This window comes from Felis catus, chromosome A2, assembly GCF_018350175.1.
Source record: "Felis catus isolate Fca126 chromosome A2, F.catus_Fca126_mat1.0, whole genome shotgun sequence".
Lineage (NCBI taxonomy): Eukaryota > Metazoa > Chordata > Mammalia > Carnivora > Felidae > Felis > Felis catus.
The window spans coordinates 50,543,110-50,562,624 of NC_058369.1; the positions used below are offsets into that span (position 1 = coordinate 50,543,110).

The window sequence follows — 19,515 nt, forward strand, 5'->3', positions numbered from 1 at the left end:
GTGTCAAGGAGAGGAGCCCGGCTGGAGCCCAGAGGAAAGGTTAGAAACCTGGGTGGGAGCGGCTCTATGTGTGTGTGACGGGGGCGGGGTGGTCCCTGGGACCAGGACCCAGGTGTTGAAATGCCATAGAGGAGAGTGATTCATTCAAAGAGGTTCCTGAGGAACATAAGAAGGACCTACAATGGGGAACGCTGGTCTAGAAAGTCCTCTACAGAATTCTGAATCGGGAAAGTCCCCATGTAACTGAGTGGGAGACTAAAGCCCAGAGAAGTGAATGCTTTGCCCAAAGTCCCATAGCTGGCTGGAGTCTGAGGCAGGACTTCCAACTTGAGGTCCAGGCTCTTGGGCAAAAGCTCTCGGCCCCTGAGGAGTCCACTACCAGCTGGCCGCATGGGATGTGAAGATAGAAAGATAATAACATCTAAGAGAGGGGTCTTCTCGCAGCCTGCTATTCTTTCCCTTCCTTCCATATGATTTCAGCAGCAGAATCCCCACTTTCAATGAGAAACTTTATAAGGAACCCTGATATACTTAAAATACTACAGTTTTCATCTGTCCTGATTGTCTCTGGCAGTGAAGAGTCTCGAGCTCCATCTGCTGGGGCTACCTTGCCCTATTCCCCCCAGGTTGTCTCTGGGGCTCACCACATTCTTCCATAAAGAAGCCCAGGGGCCCTTGAGGCACAATCAGTCAACTCGTGCATCATAACCTGGTGTGCCTGTGTTCCCCATTCACCTACTTGGATTCTAATACCCATTTCAAGTCCAGTCAGATCTCACTTCCACATCAGTAGTAAGGTCAGTTCTAGGCCAAGTTGTACTGTTCCGAAATCATTCCTTGGAGATGACAAGGAATGATCACCCCCTTCACCTCATGTGACCCTCCGAACAGTGCTCCATGTTGCAGACGAGAATACAGAAACCCAGATGAGCTACATACCTACCATCAATAGGCAGCAGGCGTCAACTTCAGCCTGTTGCACCTGACTCCAAACCCACATCCCTGTCTCAGGAGGTTTTATGTCCATGTTACAGGTAACACACAGCAGGTAGGTCATGCAAGTCTCTTGTGAACTTATACAAACTAAACATGCCCAGGGCCCCACCCCAGGTATACAGAATCAGAAGCCAGGGTTGCAAACCATTACAGCCCACCATGATGACTCCCAGTCATTCGGGCACAGGCAGAGCAAAAATGCCCACAGTCATTCCAGGTCTCTGGTTTAGACTCCCTTTGGCTCCTGGTGCTGAAGAAAGAGGACCCGATTCCAAACAGCAGCAGAGCCTCAGCAGGACTTACTGTGTAGAGCTCATTGGTGACCTTCAGGAGCTCCTCGTGCATCTGCAGACCAATCTCCTTGCTCTGGAATATGAAAGAACAAATGTCAGAGGGGGAGAAAGTCACTGGTTGCATTGACCAATTTCCTTTTCAACACAGAAAGGGCAGGAATACTTGGGATGGGGTGGGAATGGGTACAGAAACCAACATAAACTTCATTGATCTAGACTTGAATTCCTCAACTTGTGTCCATGACACAAATCCACAGAGAGGGGCCCCTTGCAAAAGGAATATTCCCTGGCCAAATAAGTTGACGAACCTTCTACCTCCCTGCATTGGTGATTTACAGAGACGTCATCATGTTAAAGATTCTGAGAAGCCCACAGCCAATCAATCTGTTCATCTTTAATTTGGTGGGTCCTAAGCTGATGTGACCAGAGTCTGTGTCCCTGGCTCAATACTCATTAGCATCTCATGAGAGTGGGGTTCCACAGAACACAGTTTGAGAAATAATGATCTAGCATCTCAATTCATCATGAACAGTACAGGTTAACAGACCGGATGGAGCACAAGGCAAAAGATCAAGGTTGTTGCCTCCACTGCATCACTGATGGGCCATGTGGCCCTGGAGTCTTACTTACACATCTATAAATAAACTAGAGCATCACAAAGCTTGGTCTGGGGGTCACTGCTGAGTGCTATACTAAAAAAGGGGGCAGAGGCTTTTGTAGGCAAATACACTTGGGAAAGCTAGTTGAACAAAGAGAGATAGGTTCTCTTATGCAGGACTTGTCAGAGGCTTTCACACCCTTATATGCACGGCTTTCTACAGAGAGCTGTAGTATACAGTTTAGACGACCTCAATCTTTTTTCCATGAGGTGACATACACATTTAGTATATTGAGAAATGCAGTTCAGAATACAATTCACAAATCATCTCCAGGTCTCACCCAGCCTGAAGAGTTTAGGATTCTCTGCTACTTAAGGTATTATCATCATCATCATTATTATTATTATTATTATTATTATTATTATTATTATTTTGGTTAATACTTTCCCTGTTTGCCTGGACTATCATGTGAAGTTTCCATGTTGAAAATGGGAGCCCTGAAAAATCAAAAACACAAGGAACAACAAGTGTTGGTAAGGGCGTGGAGAAAAAGGAACCCTCATGCACTATTGGTGGGAATGCAAACTGGTGCAGCCACTGTAGAAAGCAGTATGGATGTTCCTCAAAAAATTAAAAATAGAAATACCATAATATTCAGTAATTTCAGTATTGGGTATTTACCTAAATAAAATGAACACTAATTCTAAAAGATATATGCACCCTTATGTTTATTGCAGCATTATTTACAATAGTCAAGATATAGAAGCAGCCCAAGTACCCATCAATGAATGGATGAAGATACAGTGTATATATATGTAATGGAATATTATTCAGAATGAAACCTTGCCATTTGCAACAACATGGAGGAACCTAGAGGGTACAATGCTAAATTAAATAAGCCAGTCATATGGCTTATGAAACCATATGGTTTCACTCATGTGTGGAATTTAAGAAACAAAACAAAAAAAGACAACCCCCAAAATGGACTTTTAAATACAGGGAACAAATTGGTGGCTGCCAGAGGGGTGAGGGGTGGGCGGATGGGTGAAATAGGTGAAGGGGGGGTGCAGTGCACCAGGGTGGCTCAGTCCGTGAAGCGTCTGACCTCGGCTCAGGTCATGACCTCGTGGTTCGTGGGTTCAAGCCCCACATCAGGCTCTGTGCTGACATCTCAGAGCCTGAAGCCTGCTTCAGATTCTGTGTCTCCATTGCTCTCTCTGCCCCTTACCCTCTCATGCTCTGTCTCACTGTCTCTCTCTCAAAAATAAATTAAAAAAAAATTTTTTTTAATTTGAAGAAATAGGTGAAGGGGATTAAGAGTACACTTACAGTGATGTGCACTAATGTGTAGAATTGTTGAATCATTATTTTGTACACCTGACACTAATATAACACTGTATGTTAATTATACTTGAACTTAAAAAAAAAAAAAGAAAGAAAACAGGAGCCCTGATCTCTGCTGCCTGACAGCTGAGTCATCCTGCTCCCCCCTTTCAGCTCCCTCAGCCCAAGCATGACCAGCAAAAGATAGGCAGAGACCACCCTTCCTCCCTTCCCCACTTAGGTCAGGAGGCCCCGCACTCAGCAGTGACAGAGGAAGAGTCAGGACCAGACATGATGACTTTCTAGGCTCCTTCTCCTCACCCCATAGTCCTTCTCTCAGCTTCTGATACTGCAATTGCCAGAAAGCGCCCATCTGAAGGTAGCCCTTGCCTGCACAAGATCTCTTAAAAGAGAGCAAAAGCTTTACGCAGTCCAGAGATCTGCTTCGACCTCCCTGCAGCTCTGGTGGCTAAAGATAAGGGACCCAGCCCAAAACCATAGCAGAGCCTGAGCAGAACCTCCTGTGCAGAGCTCACAGGGGAACCTTCAGTTGCATCCCGTGCATTTGCAGTGGTGCTCAATGAACCTAACCAGCTATGCTCATCTTCTATTCCTGATTCTCACAAGGAAGCACTCAGCCTGTGCCTCAGTTTCCCCTGTGGCCCCTCCCCCTGACTTTTGCCCCACTGCTGACTCTGGACTCTCTGACACTCTCCAGTGGCCTCCTCTCAGTCCTCAGTGTCACTAACCTCTCTGACACCCAAGACCCAGTTTCTTATGTATTTATTTTTATGATCTAACTTTTATGATAGGTAATAAATGCACATGGTTAAAGAAACTCTAACAGCCAGTAAAGTAAAAAGTTAAAAGGAAGTCTCCCAGGCTCCCAGAACCTCACCAGAGACACCTGCTATTAGAAGTTTCTTTTGGGGCACCTGGGTGGCTCAGCCAGTTAAGCATCCGACTTCAGCTCAGGTCATGATTTTGCAGTTCTTAGGTTTGAGCCCTGCATCTAGCTCCATGCTGACAACTCAGAGCCTGGAGCCTGCTGTGGATTCTATGTCTCCCTCTCTCTATGCCCCTTCCTCCCCCCCAAAATAAATAAACATTAAAAAAATTTTAAACAAGAAGTTTCTTTTGAGGGGCATGTGGGTGTTGGTTAAACATCCAACTCTTGATTTCGGCTCAGATCATGATCCAGGGTGGTGGGATCAAGCCCTGTGTCAGGCTCTACACTGAGTGTGAAACCTGCTAAAGATTCTCCTTCTCCTTCTCTCTCTCTCTCTCTCTCTCTCTCTCTCTCTCTCTCTCTCTCTCTCTCTCTGCCCCTCTCCCCTGCTTGCACTCTATCTCTCCAAAATAATAATAATTAAAAAAAAAGAAGTTTCTTTTGATACCTTCCAGAAACAGCTACAGATATACAAACATACATTTGGATAGTGTATATTCTTTTTTTTAACACAAATAGATGTATTCTATACACATCTTTTCATCTTGCTTTTTTCCACCCAACAATATGTTTGAGATTTCTCCTTTGCAGCCATGCAGCTCCTGCATCCTCCTTTTTAAACAGCTTCTTGGGGTTCCATATATCAGATATGTCATAATTCATTAACCAACTCCATAGCAATGGATATTTAGGTTGTCTCCAGTCACTCTTAATATTTCAGACAATGATGTGGTGAACATCCTTGTACCCTGTCACTGCACACATGGGCAGAGACCCTTGTCAGATAAATTCCTAAGTCCTGCCTCTGAAACCCCCACCAGCCTTGCTTTCTCAAGCCCTGCCCCTGCCAGCTCCACACACACTCCTGCCTCCAGCTTCTGCTTCTCAGTGACCCGCAGCCATGTTACCATTTCTGTAGCAGTCCTCTCTCCCTGGCTCTGTCCTCAAATAGCTTGAGCCCAAGTTCAAAGACCTATAGCTTCAGCTGTTGCGGAACAATATGGTTTTAATGTCTCCTCATCATATCAAACTAAAATTATCCAAAATCAAATATGAAATTTCCATCATCTCCTTGAGTTTGGTCAATGGGATAATATCTTCCCAAGCATGGCAATGGGAAACCTTGGAGTTATTCTTTTTTAATGTTTATTTATTTACTTTGAGACAGAGAGAAAGAGAATGCATGCACGTGCACAAGCAGGGGAGGGGCAGAGAAAGGGAGAATCCCAAGCAGGCTCTGCACTATCAGAGCAGAGCCTGACACAGGGTTCGAACTCATGAACCATGACATCATGACCTGAGCCGAAATCAAGAGTCAGATGCTTAACCAGGTGAGCCACCCAGGTGCCCCTGGAGTCATTTTGAAAAAATTTGTTTATTTCTTCCCCTCCAATCCAATCTGTCACTGTGTCCTACCTTCAAGCTGCTCAATTTTATTCTCTAGCAGATAAGGCTGACTCCCTCCCCAACATCCATCCCCAACACCCTTTCTGCTTCCTAAAAGAGCCATGAATTTGGCTTTTTATTGATTCTTCCAGCTGAGTTCTTCCACGGAAGCTGACTCTGGATTCTGGTATGCACTATTAGCCCAGGGCTAAACATGTAACTTAACTGGATAGAACGGAAGGACAAAGATGGTTCAGGGAAGGTTTTAGCTCTTCTAACTGAGGGCTCCAGCTGCTACCAGTAGGCATTTTAGGACCAGAAGAGGAAGAAACCTTGGGTAGCAGAGCAAAAGAAACCTGGCTCCTTCATGACCTCCTGAGAAACTGGTTCAACTGAACCCAGAGCCTGCCTCCAAGTGAACTTCCACTTCTGGGACTTTGCTGGTTAAGCCACTTTAAACTATGGTTTTCTTTTGCTTGCAGTCAAAGGCAACCTAAGTAACTAGAACCACAAGTCCCAGAACAAGTGCATCATCACTGCAGGACCCAGATTTCTAAAACTGTGCCTTAACTAAGCCCCTAACTCTTGTCTCCAGTTCTGCATGCCTATGCCAGTATAATTTTGTATTTTATTCCCTCCAGAGCCTCCTCAATCAAAATCAAGACCCAGGTCTTTAGCTTAACTTATGAGGCTCTATATGATTAGCACAGGTCTGGTTCCACAGTAGAGAGGGCTGAATTTTGGAGCCAGGGACCAGGATTGGAAATGAGGCTTTAAGCCAGTTAACCTCTGGGCATCTCAGCTTCCCCATGTGTAAAATAAGCACCTGTTTGTGTCCTTCTTGGCACTTATTAAGGGAAGTGCAATGATCTTGCTTGCTTGTTTATGTGTCAATTTATTTACCATTTGTTTCCCCCACTTGAATGTAAGCCCCATGAGCACAAACAGATTTTCCCTCTGATGTTTGATGCTCAGATATCCTAGCTGCTGGGAGGGCTAGCAGCAGACATCCCCCAGCCAGGAGCACTCTTCAGGGATGGCCTCAGTAGACAATGTGACCTTCCAAGGCCTGAAGGCCTGTGTCTGTCCAAAGATAAATGCATGGTGGGCATAGACGTCTGCCTCTCCCCCAATTGGGACAGCTCTGAAGGGCTGCTCCATCTCTAGAACTTTCCATAGAGCTGTCCAAGCCTTCTAGCAAGGCTGCCTTCAGCATGACTGCTCCCTCCCTTCCCTTCCCAATGTGTGGACCCCAAGATTGCTCCCTTGTCATTTTGCTAGATGCTAAATTCAGCTGTCTCAAAGTCTGCCTTCTGGGTTTCCCAATCTGCAATATCTTACTTTCCCACTCCTGTGTCCCTGCAATGCCACAGAGCTTGTCACATGGTGGGTGCTCATTACATATTTTGTTGAATGAATCTACGAATGAATGAAGTAAAAGTTCCTCTAGCCTTAGGGTTTTTACCTGTAAATGTAGGGCGATGTCATGAGTGTCCCAGAGTCCCTGTGAGGATACAAAGAGATGACACTTTGGGTAGCCACTTTGGGTGGCACCCTGCCAGGCATAGATGAAGAGCTTGGGAAACAGTAGCACAGGCTGAGTCGACACCCACTGGATGCCAGAGGCAAGGCTAGCAAGTCGCCCAGAAAGGGAACGTAAAGTTGAATTTTTAATTAACTTTTCCCTTAAGAATCTCCCAGTTTGGTAGCATCAAGGGTTAAGACAAATAATTCTAAGGCAGGAGGCAGAAAGGGCCATAAAGAGTGAAAGATGAAGTGATGCAGGATGAAGTGATGAAGAGGATGGGGGCAGGGGGGGCGAGGGGAGTACCACCACAGCCACCTCACTTTGCATGAATGGCCAGAGATGGCATTCTAGGTCACAGCCTGAGTGAGGGCAAGAGACCGAGGACAAGGGAAAAGTGTGATTTGCAAAGAGAGGAGCGTGGCAACAGAATTGCAGATAATAAGCTTGAAATGGAGGCTGGGCCAGATCGCTTAGAGTGGAACTGGGAGCCACAGGTTTCTGAGTGGGAGAGAGTGGTGACCAGAACTGTGCTTCAGGAGGATGAAGACACGGCACGTGGAGGGTGGGTTGCATGGGGAGGGCTGGAGGGCTGCTTCTTGTGTTTTCTCAGTGGGACGGTAAGCCTCCAGATGGAACCTGCCCGAGTCTCTGCTTGTCTCCCCCTGGGCACCAAGCACTGTGCTGGCCCCAGAGCGAGCACTTGGCCAAGAGTTACTGAGCTGCGCAGAACTCAAAGACATTTTATTTTGCTAGGTTGGGAAGGGAAATATTCTCAGCTACAGTTCCAGAAATGACTGAATGAGGAACCCAAACCAAACATTCCACCAGGAACAGGAGGCCAAAACCCTGATAATGTCTAACAGACCATCACACCCAGCCCTTGGGGACTCAAGTGGCAACGGATTCGCACTCATCCGCATTTCTAGCATGACTTTCATGCCTGCAGAGGTTGGGGGGTGGCAGGCTGCATCATGCACAGGGAGTGTACACAGTGTAGACAACAATTATACCTGGTCAACAAGGGGCCAGCCACAGCAGCCATTGGCTCCTTGGGGTTGAAAGGGCAGAGCCCTGTTTCTCTGACTCAAATAAGTCTAAAAAATCAGGTGGCAGGTGTCTCCGGCCCTGCCTTTTTCCTCTGCCCACTGCTAATGCCAGCTAAACTCCCTTTCTGGCCACATAACTCTTTAAGGTGGGGGCGGCTTCTGGGACACTGTAAGGTGGTTAACAGCATCCGCGGCCTCTAACCACCAGATGCCTATAGCGTTCCCCGCCCACACCCCAAGCTGTGACAAGAAAAATCATCTCAGACATGGCCAAATGTTCCCTGGGACACAAAACCGCCCCGGGTGAGAGCCACTGCCCCAGATCAAGGGCTCCAAGTGGCCACTCATCTCCAGCCTGCAGACATGTTTTAGTTGGCCTTTTGGCATTTTCAAATATCTGACTTATTTCTCGGCATTTAAAAAATCAGGAAATTCCCCCTTAAAAGTCTTGACTTTCAGCTTCTCTTGAAAAAGTAGAGATCCAGCAATACTGAGTCCCTGCTTCAAGGATGGCTGCCCCTCTACATGAGGTTTGTGCTCTCCAGTTGGCCACAGTGTCCAGCACCTCCCTTTCCCTGCCCACGTCACCCACCTGGCCCATGGAGGCATCTGGGTTTAAGACCCGTCAGCCAGTGGGGGTCTCTCAGGGGGCAGCCATTGGAACCCCTGGCATTCATCAAGGTCGGCAATCCCAGACCTGCTAAATTGGACCCTAGGAAAAAAAAAACCTTTTTTTTTTTTTTTATAATTTTTTTTTAACATTTATTTATTTTTGAGACAGAGAGAGACAGAGCATGAACGGGGGAGGGGCAGAGAGAGAGGGAGACACAGAATCGGAAGCAGGCTCCAGGCTCTGAGCCATCAGCCCAGAGCCCGACGCGGGGCTCGAACTCCCAGACCGTGAGATCGTGACCTGGCTGAAGTCGGACGCTTAACCGACTGCGCCACCCAGGCGCCCCAAAAAAAACCTTTTTAACAAATGCCCTGCTCATATCCTAACACTTGAAGGCCACTGAAGAGTCTGGCTCCCAAGACCCAACCTCCTGGCTCCCCCGTGGACCCTAACATCATTGTGTGCTGTGGATTCTCAGAGCCCCGCATACCCACACTCCTGCCTGAACTACCTCCTCTTGTATGTCTATGGCCAACTCCTCACCTAGTTTCAGCTCAATCTACACGAGCACTTGCAAAACACTTACTAGATACCAGCCTCACCTAGGTGCCAAAGACACAGAGCTCAGTGAGACATGGTTCCTGCTTTCTCAACTGCAGCTAGCGCTTATGAAGTACTTTTCATTTGCTGAATACTGTCCAAAGCCACTTCCATACACTATCTAATAAAACCTTTAGGTACTATTGTGCCCACTTGACAGATGAGGGCTGGAGGCTCAGAAGGGTTGAGCGACTTGCTCTAGGCTGCATAGCTAGGAAATGGCAGAGCCAGGGTTCTGCTTTTGGTTGGTTTGACTCCAAAGACGGCACTTGTCATGTCTTTCTGTGGTCTGTTTCCAGAGGGCCTAGCATGAGATGCAGGCACACAGATGAAAGAAGCCATGAGTCCAGGCCACAGAGGAGGTACGAAGGAGGGTGTGCCCTCTGGCAGGACACCACGTGCCTGTCCAAGATACTTTCTCACCACCTGTGCAGGAATCTGCATCCCTGGCCCTTGCCCCCACTTGCGGGCAGGCCTACTTCTCCCTTAGCCTGGTCCTTCTTGGCCCATCTGCCCTGTTAGAAACAAATCAGCCATTAGTATCCAAAATCTATAAAGAACTCACCAAACTCCACACCCAAAAAACAAATAATCCAGTGAAGAAATGGGCAGAAGACATGAATAGACACTTCTCTAAAGAAGACATCCAAATGGTCAACAGGCACATGAGAAGATGCTCAACATCACTCCTCATCAGGAAAATACAGATCAAAACCATACTGAGATATCACCTCACAGCCAGAGTGGCTAAAATGAACATATAAGGAGACTGCAGATGCTGGAGAGGATGTGGAGAAACGGGAACCCTCTTGCACCGTTGGTGGGAATGCAAACTAGTGCAGCCGCTCTGGAAAACAGTGTGGAGGTTCCTCAAAAATTTAAAAACAGATCTACCCTATGACCCAGCAATAGCACTACTAGGAATTTACCCAAGGGATACAGGAGTACTGATGCATAGGGGCACTTGTACCCCAATGTTTATAGCAGCACTTTCAACAATAGCCAAATTATGGAAAGAGCCTAAATGTCCATCCACTGATGAATGGATAAAGAAAATGTGGTTTATATATACAATGGAATACTACTTGGCAATGAGAAAGAATGAAACCTGGCCATTTGTAGCAACGTGGATGGAACTGGAGAGTGTTATGCTAAGTGAAATAAGTCAGGCAGAGAAAGACAGATATCATATGTTTTCACTCATATGTGGATCCTGAGAAACTTAACAGAAGACCATGGGGGAGTGGAAGGGGGAAAAAAAAGTTACAGAGAGGGAAGGAGGCAAACCATAAGACTCTTCAATACTGAGAACAAACTGAGGGCTGATGGGGGTGGGGGTAGAGGGGAAAGTGGGTGATGGGCATTGAAGAGGGGGATGAGCACTGGGTATTGTATGGAAACCAATTTGACAATAAACTATATATATATATATATATATATATATATATATATATATACACACACACACACATATACATATATATTTTATATATATATATATATATATATATATATATATATATATATACAAAATATATACAATATATATACAAAAGAAACAAATCATCCATGATGACCACCTCTCACTTCTCCCTTCCTTCTTCTTCTTCTAACAGGAGATGAGACATGGTGGGACTGACCCCTGCTTGCAAAGTCATACAAGATGGTCCATCAGTCATGGGACCCAGTTTGACCAGAGTGCTTGTCTCTAGTGATTGGGTTAGAAAGAGAAACATATTCCAGGCGGAGCCAATGAGAATCTTCCCTGGGAGCTTTCTAACAACCATACTCTCAGATCCTCTCTCCTCTGGGGTTGCTAAGCTAGGATATCAGGAATCTTGGGCTGCCTGCAGTCATCTTGTCCATCACAAGGAGAGTCCAGGCCTTGACAACAGCATCTGCATCCTGGATCTAGTGAAGCCTAAACAAGACTTACATCCAGACCTTCTCAGTTATTGGATCCAATAAATTGTCATTTTCGCTGATGTGAAAGAATACTGATGTAATCTGTGCTTACGTTGGTCTGAATGTACCAGAATGACCACAGAGCAAGACAGTCTTCTGAAACCCTCCACCAGGCACAAGCTTTCAAACAGTCCCTCAAAAGGAACAATTTCCAACCAATCAAAGCATAAGCTCCTTAAAGGCTGGGACTTCCTGTAGTTCTGATCACAAAGACTTGCATATAGAAGGAGCTCTATAATTGCCTGTCTATGAGCTAACTAATACACAGAAGCAATAGGAAACCAGAAAGCAGCAAAAAGTGGCCATCTTTGAATCTTCCCCCGCCCTGAAAAAACCCATGCATTCATGTCAACATGGGACCAGCTGGCAAAATTTTTTTTGACACAACAGTTCCTGAGTGAAATCAATTTTCTTTGCTCTGAAAATCTTGCCACGGGTGATTGATTTAGTTTTCTTTTAAAGTTTTTTTTTTTTTTGAGAGAGAGAGAGAGAGAGAGAGAGAGAGAGCGAGAGCGCAAACGAGGGAGGGGCAGAGAGAAAGGGAGACAGAATCCCAAGCATGTTCCATGCTGTCAGCACAGAACCTAATGTGGGACTCGAAATCACAAACCGTGAGATCATACCCTGAGCCGAAATCAAGAGTTGGCACTTAACCACCTGAGCCACCCAGGCGCCCCTGATTTAGTTTTCAGTGCAAGGCTAATTGAACTTTTAGGGGGAAGCCCTCAAAAATTATTACCATAGGTCCCGGGCCTTCATGAGCTGTATTTGAAAGGTTCTGTTTTTAAAGGGCAAACTAACAGGTGGGTCATTTCCAGTGCTAATGTCACCCTTCATGCCTAGAAAAATAAGATCATCCTAAAATGTTGGGTTTTAATGACAAATCTCCCTCCACTTCTCTGAAGGAGACCATTAGAAACAATCCTCAAGAAAACATTAAAGCAGAGAGGGAGGTGGAGGCCGCCTCAACTCTCAGCTATCCTCTAGGGCCTCTCTTGTAGCACCTTGTCAGGTGCTACAGCAGCAAAGGCTCATCTCCCTCTGCTCGACTAGATGTTCTCATGTTGGGTTACCTTTGGGGACAGTTCATGGCTTTCCTAGTTCTGGGGTTCCAAGCAAACAATAGGAAACAAATTAAATAAAACAAAAGTTTTGGCTCTTTTAGCTGTGAATCCCACATGGTTTCCACGCTCCTGCTTGTTTTCTAAGCAATAACAAAACTTGAGACCCACAGATGTTCCCTATTTAAATACATGATATATGTACCACTGGCCATCTCCCAGAGCAATTGTGCATTTATTTCCCAAGCAAAGGCTTAAAAGGCGTGTCTCAGAGGAATGGGGCTTCTCCAGTTTGTCCTGGAAGGTCAGCTTATCCCTGGAAACAGCAGTTTAGACAGCTAGTTGGCTGTTTCTCTCAGCTGTGTCCTCACTTGCCAGTAAGTGGGCTGTGGGCATTCTGCCATGTCACAGCCCCTTGTCCCCAAACAACAGCCATAGCCAGTCTCTCCCCCACCTTCCATCCGGATCCTTGTTACTCTTCCCCTCTCCCCTATCATCTTCCTGTCCCTGCTCCTGGACACCTCCCTGCTTTTCCTCCCCTTCCCAAACTAGTCTATGTCTCCTGTTGCTGCAGCTCCAAATGTTGTCATCTGCATGTTTGTGTAAGAAGCTGGAATGCACACTTGAGCGCTGAACTCTTCCCCCTGTTGCTGGAGCCGGGATACCAGATTGCAGGAAGCAGGAAGGCCCCGGGACTGCTCATCAGAGGTTCTTGGCAGCAGTGGGCCCCACCGATGCATGCCCAGGAGCTCAGCAATGTCACCCTCCTCCCCCTGTAATTACTCTCCAGCATCCCTCTGGCATGCTGTTTGCACTGAAGGCCTCCGTTTTCAGAAATGCTTAACAAAACAGGTCTAAGGAAGTCCAAGCATACCTTGGAATGACTACAAACAAGTGCTCTGACAGGCTAGGAGTTTCTAGATCTCTACTAGTAACACTAAGTATTATTATTAATAACACTTGCTATCATTGTTAATTATAATGCCCAGTACTATTACTACTAATACTACTTGTCAGTATAGATAATGACAACAACACTGTTAGTGAACAATACTAGCTATTGTTCATGAATCTCTCAGCATGTGCCAGGCCCAGTGATGCCTGCTTTACAGATAATCACTCACTTAAGCCTAATATCAGCCCTTTCTTTATGGGAGGCACTATCATTAACCTTACTTTAAAGACTGGGACATAGGAGCTCAGGGAGGGTGAGTAATATGCCCAAGACCATAGAGCTGGCAGATGGGATGCTCTCAAACATTCCACTCTACTGCCCCCACTGGGAGAATTAGCATTCTATGTGCCTTAAGAATTTTTTTCCCCAAGCATTCCCAAATAATTATAAAACATGGATACTCCTCTGCCTTTAGTATGAAGAGCATAGTGACATTTACAAGGCTCTGCTTTAGATCATCATAAATATCAGATAACACACAGTGCCCAGGGCCACTCTGCAGAATCTCCCGTTATCTGTGGCCAAGTCCCTGCCCTCCCCCTGGCCTCCAGGTCAAGGCAGAAGGAGATGGGGTGGAATGCTGACCTGAGTCTCTCTGGAAACAGAACATATTCAGTAGTCTTTCTGGACTACATCCCTGATGCCGACCTACATTTTTTGTTTCTTTTTTTTTTGCCATGAATCTCTTACAGATAAGGAGAGAAAATTTTGTAGTGAGGGAAGGGGAGCATGACAAAGCTATCTTTCTGAAAAACCAGTATCTATGAAAACCTGAAGCCACTGAGTTTTGAGCTGTTTTTTTTTTCCCCTCTCTAGATGATCTTCGAGGTGAATACAAATGTTGTCAGGCTTATTTGTTAGATTCAAAATATTATTAATCACGTATTACTGCTGCATCACTGATCCGAGACATCACTTTACCCTCCTTGTCATTTTATCATCTGATCTTTTTTTTCATCTGCATTGTTGTGAACAGGATGTAATACAGACTGCTTTGGTGTTTCAAAAATGTCTGTAGCCAGGGCACCCAGGTGGCTCAGTCGGTTAAGCGACCGACTTCGGCTCAGGTCATGATCTCGCAGCTCATGGGTTCGAGCCCCGTGTTGGGTTCTGTGCTGACAGCTCAGAGCCTGGAGCCTGTTTCAGATTCTGTGTCCCCCTTTCTCTCTGCACCACCCTCCTCAAAAATAAATAAACATTAAAAAAATTTTTTAAATGTCTGTAGCCAGCTACCCAGCACCTTTCTACCCATGGCATCCACCTGTCTATATGTCCACCCATCCACCCACCCATGTACTCGTGAACCTACCCACCCGTCTACTCATCCATCCATCCTTTCCTTCCTTTCTATTCCCATAGCACCCTCCCTGACCCAGGCTCCTACCATCCCTTCACCACTAATCTGCGTATTAGTGTGTATGTGTAATAACATGTAACTGCTCTCCCTGAGTCCAGCATCTCTCTTTCAAAGCCATCAAATATATCAAATCAATCATCCTTAAAGTTGGCTCTGGTTACGTCATCGCCATTCAAGAACCATCAGTGATTTTCCAATGTCTAGAAAATAAATCCCAACTTATTCTGACATCCAAGGGCTTCTTCAATCTGTCTCCAACTGGCCTTTCTCCCCCCACCTTTATTTCAGTTCTCCAATATTTCAAACATACAGAAGGGTAGAGAAAATGATAACAAACACTAATGAACATGCCACCCAAATTAGATTTTTCTGTTTTCGCTCCAAAACTACTCTTAGAAAGCAAAATGTTCCAGATACCACTGAAGTATCCTTTGTCCCCTTTCTTCCTCCCTCCTTCCTCAACTGCTACTCTGCAGCTAGTGTGCCTTCCACAGTCCACCTTTGCATACCTTTAGGTCACACAGGTTTCTAATACTATAAACAATATGAACTAGGGGCACCTGGGTGGCTCAGTCGGTGAAGCATCTGACTTCGGCTCGGGTCATGATCTCATGGTTCACGGGTTCGAGCCCCACATCAGACTCTGTGCTGAGAGTGTGGAGCCTGCTCGGGATTCTCTCTCTCCCTTTCTCTCCACCCCTCCCCAACTCATGCACACACGCGCACGCTCTCTCTAAATAAATAAATTAATTAAAACTCAAAAACAAACAACATGAACTATTAATTTGTTTTAAATTGTTTAAAAATATCACAGCTTAGCTTGCTTTTTTCATCCAATGTTGCATTTTCCAGTTTTATCTACACTGTTACATACACATCTAGTTCCGTCATCTTAAGGATTGTATGCTATTCCATTGAATGACTATAGATAATTTATTTAGCCATCCCCTTCATGATGGACATTTAAGTGTTTTTGTTTCTTTACTATAAACACTATTGCAGCAAACACCCTATTACAAGGTTTGTGTGTGTGTGTGATATACTAGAATATTTTTAGATTATACTCAGACGTGGAATTGCTGGGTCACAGGGTGTATACCTCTTTCTTCACTGTTGCTACATTAAGCCCAGTTGTTACAGGTCATGAGAGCTCCCTGTTGCCCCACATTCTTGTCAGCACTTAGGACTGTCCCACCAATCTAAATGGGAGTCAAACTGTGTCTCATTTGGTTTTCTCTTATTTGTTGTTGCAGGAAGATTTTTTTTTATTCGAACATAATGGAATTTGTCAATATTTTTCTTTAGAGTTTGTGCTTTTCTTATGTTTCCTTTAGGCAAAAGAAACCTTCTTTTTTATGTTTCTTTTCCTATCCCCAGGGTTTTAAATATAACCTCCTACATTTTCTTCTATAGTTTTAAAGTATTGCTTTTTACCTCTAGTGCTTTAATCTACCTAGAATATATTGTTGTGAATGAAGGTAGAGGTCTCATTTTTCCAGATAAAAAAATGTCTGTGTGTATGTGTAAAATCATTTCCCGAAAATAACCCCCAAAATGACAACCAGTAGAATCTACCGACCAATCTGTAATGCAACACTGTCATGTACTGTGCTCTCATTTGCAAAAAGTCCTGTTCTGTCCAATTAGTCAGCTTACCTAGCACTGCTCTAGAGCTGCCTGTTTTACTGACTATCACTTTAGAGGAGCTCTCGATATCTGATAAGGCCAATGCTTCAACAAAAATTTAAAAATATAACCCACAGACCTTATTTTCTTATCAACTGTGATAAAGTTATAAGTTAAAAGCAAGCATAAAGCTTAAAAAAAACCTGTGAAACTAAAGTAAACACAATTCTGAATAATTCATGGGTCAAAGAAGAAATTGCCATGGAAATTATGAAATATTAATCTCTGAATGACAATGAAAGCATCACTTATTGAAACTTTTAGGATGCAGCTAATTTGTAGCATTAATGGCATTAATCTTCAATCATTCTTATTTTTTAATGGACCTGGCTGACACACAGGAATATGATTAATTTCTGCAACCAGCCATCTTGCTGAATTCTCTTCAACAGGAAGTATGATATTTGCTGTTGGCTTTTGGTAAATGCCCTTTATCAGGCCAAAGAAGTTTTCTGCTTATTCCTGTTTGCTAAGAGTTTTTGTCTTAAATGGTGAAAATTTAGAAACATGCCTTTTAAAAGTCAAGAATACCACTTCTCTCCCATATCCCTCCATACTGTACGAGATGAAGGTCCTAGCCAATATAATAAGGCAAGAAAAAGAAATAAGAGGTTATAAAAGAAGAGACAAGGCCACCATGATTTAGAACTAATCAGTGAGTGGCTTTCTGAGCATATTTTTTCTTGTTTCTGACACTTTGTTTAATCCGTATGCCCTGAATAAAATATTCCTTCATCCCATCTCCAAAATTAAGTCTCACTGTGTTCTTTCTCAAAGCCCCAATAACCATCCTAATAAAGTTAATATTTATTGATTACTTACTGTGTACCAGGTAGTGGTTTTATATAATCTTTCTTTAATCCTTACAACAACCCCATGAAGGAGGTTATTATTAGCTTCATCTTGAAAATGAACTCACATCGTCAGAAAGTGGCAAAATAGGGACTGAGCCAGGGAATCTGTTCACAGCCCTAACCACTGCACTGGACTGCAACACTGACCTATCAGCTCGTGATACAGGACCCAGACATTTCTGTCCACCAGCCTTTGCTTTGGTCTGGAATCCCATGTCTGACTTTTCTCAAATCTCTGCATATCTGTTTGGTGATGTGCCACCCAGGTCACTTTGAGTCCTTTTTAATCCCCCAGCTGTGTGGAGGCCTGCTGGCAGACAGGAACTACCCTGGCTAAAGAGCAGTTAGCCAAGACCTAGGTCTGCCTAAGACCATGCCCCCTTCTGGGAGCACCAAAAAGGTAAAGGTCCATCCTCCTTGCCCCTACTCAGGAGAACTCAGAAGGGCCAGCCCAGCTTCCGAGCTCCCCCAAGGAGTCAACTGAGGCTTTAGCTGTGACTTCACCACAGCCCAACTTCTCCATTCACTGACTCCTGCTTTCCCTCCTTTCCTTCTGCAGGTGGAAACCCCAAGAACATTTGCTAATATACCCCTGCATTGTAATCACTCTCAATCATCTTCCTGGGGAACCCAAACTGGGATAAATCCTAATCTTTCAGGACTCACTTCAAATGCTGCATCTCCAACACAAAACCTTCCCTGAGCCCCAACCCCCAGCCCAGATTAAAAGTCCTCCTCCCTCCGAACCAACATCCCTCTCTGCTACATTTGAATCACAGCCACACGCCTGTCTTTGCTTCCATTCTACAGTGTGATCTCCCTGAAAGAGGGCACTGTGTCTGACTCATCTATCTTCTTCACCACCTGTCTAACACCAAACATGGGCTCCAGTCACACACATCTGGAGTCCAATTCCAGCTCACCTTCATCAGCATCAGTTCCCTCATCTGTAAAATGGGATGATGACAGCATCTTGCTCTTAGGATTTAAGAAGTAAGTATCTATGGAGTGCTTAGCCCAGAGCCCAGCACACAGTAAGCACTCACTGTTTGCTTTCTATGATTATTGTTTGCCTACTGTCATGATAGCACTAATAAATGTTTATTGAGGGGGTTGAATGCCTGATGGTGACCAGCTCAGCAGGCTGTACTAGCAGAGTGAGTGTTCACGACTTCATCTCCGTGGGAGCCGGTGGAGATTGGCTGAGGGTTTCTCGTTCCCTTGGCACTTTGCCCACTTGCTCTGTCTCCATGTAGGCCTCCTAGCTGGACCCTCCAGCATGCAAACCCTCACTCTCTCCTGCAACCACGAAATAAAAAATAAACTTGGCTTTGAATCCAAGGCCATTGGTGCTTTTGATCTTGGTTACAAAGCAAGGCAATTATTGGACACAAAAGCCCTGATTTATTTATGAAATGCGACGGACATCTTCGAGGCGGGAACGAAAAAGCTCACTGAAGACCAAGACCTATTGCCACACAGTGAATGGCTGCTTTCAAACACAAGCCCCCCAGATGCCTTCTCTTCTCTGCTGAGAGTCTTTCCTCATTAGTGCTTCCTCCAGAACACCGCAGCTCCCAACAATCAAATTCACTTCACGGCCAGGCAAGTAATTAAATTCTGCAGGCATCGGAGCATAGAATAATGGATGGCTATTGTTAAGGAGGCTGAGACTGAAAATGGAATGAATGGGCTTCAATGCCCAGTCTCAAACACGGTAGGGGCAGGAAGGGAGAGCAGGCAGGATGCAGATGGACCCCCCCCCACCACCTCCACCACTGGTGCTCCGCAGGGGTTAGTAGATTCAGTACAGGACCTGGAGTGGAAAAGCCTGCATTTGGGGCCAGATGCTGTGCTTACCAGAGGCAGGCCGCAGTTTCCTCACCTGTGAAACAAGGAGGTCAGTTATTCTCCATGTGTGGTCCCCAGACCAGCAGCATCAGCATCGCCAAGGAACTTGTTAGAAATGCGGATTCTCAGGCCTCTCTCCCCCTTACTAAATCAGACATTGTGGCAGTGGGGCCTAGCAATCTGCTTAACAAGACCTCTAGGTGTTTCTGATGCTAGAATTTGTGAATCACTGGTAGATAATGTTTAAAATTGAGGCCGCAAATTCAAATGCATGAAGGGGCCAGGGAGGCAAAATAAAGGAGCCAAGCGGGTATGCTACACTAGACGAGAGCAAGGACCCTGGGGCAGTGGGGAGAGTGTGCCCTGCCTATTGGGGCTACCAGCTACTCAGTCCCAGCCAACTCAACCAAGAATTACCTATGGGGATCTGATATTGACAGGACTTCTTAAAAA

At 45.2% G+C, this 19,515-nt stretch overlaps 1 protein-coding gene across 7 annotated transcripts in view; it reads right to left on the minus strand.

Moving 5' to 3' along the window:
* SRGAP3 (SLIT-ROBO Rho GTPase activating protein 3) overlaps nucleotides 1-19,515 on the minus strand; it is a 263,049-nt gene that overhangs the window by 90,322 nt on the left and 153,212 nt on the right. For all 7 annotated transcript variants that reach the window (XM_019824938.3, XM_019824937.3, XM_011280178.4 and 4 more), the window contains exon 4: nucleotides 1,300-1,362. In XM_019824938.3, coding sequence (XP_019680497.1) covers nucleotides 1,300-1,362 — 63 coding nt within the window. The remainder of the gene's footprint in view (nucleotides 1-1,299; nucleotides 1,363-19,515) is intronic.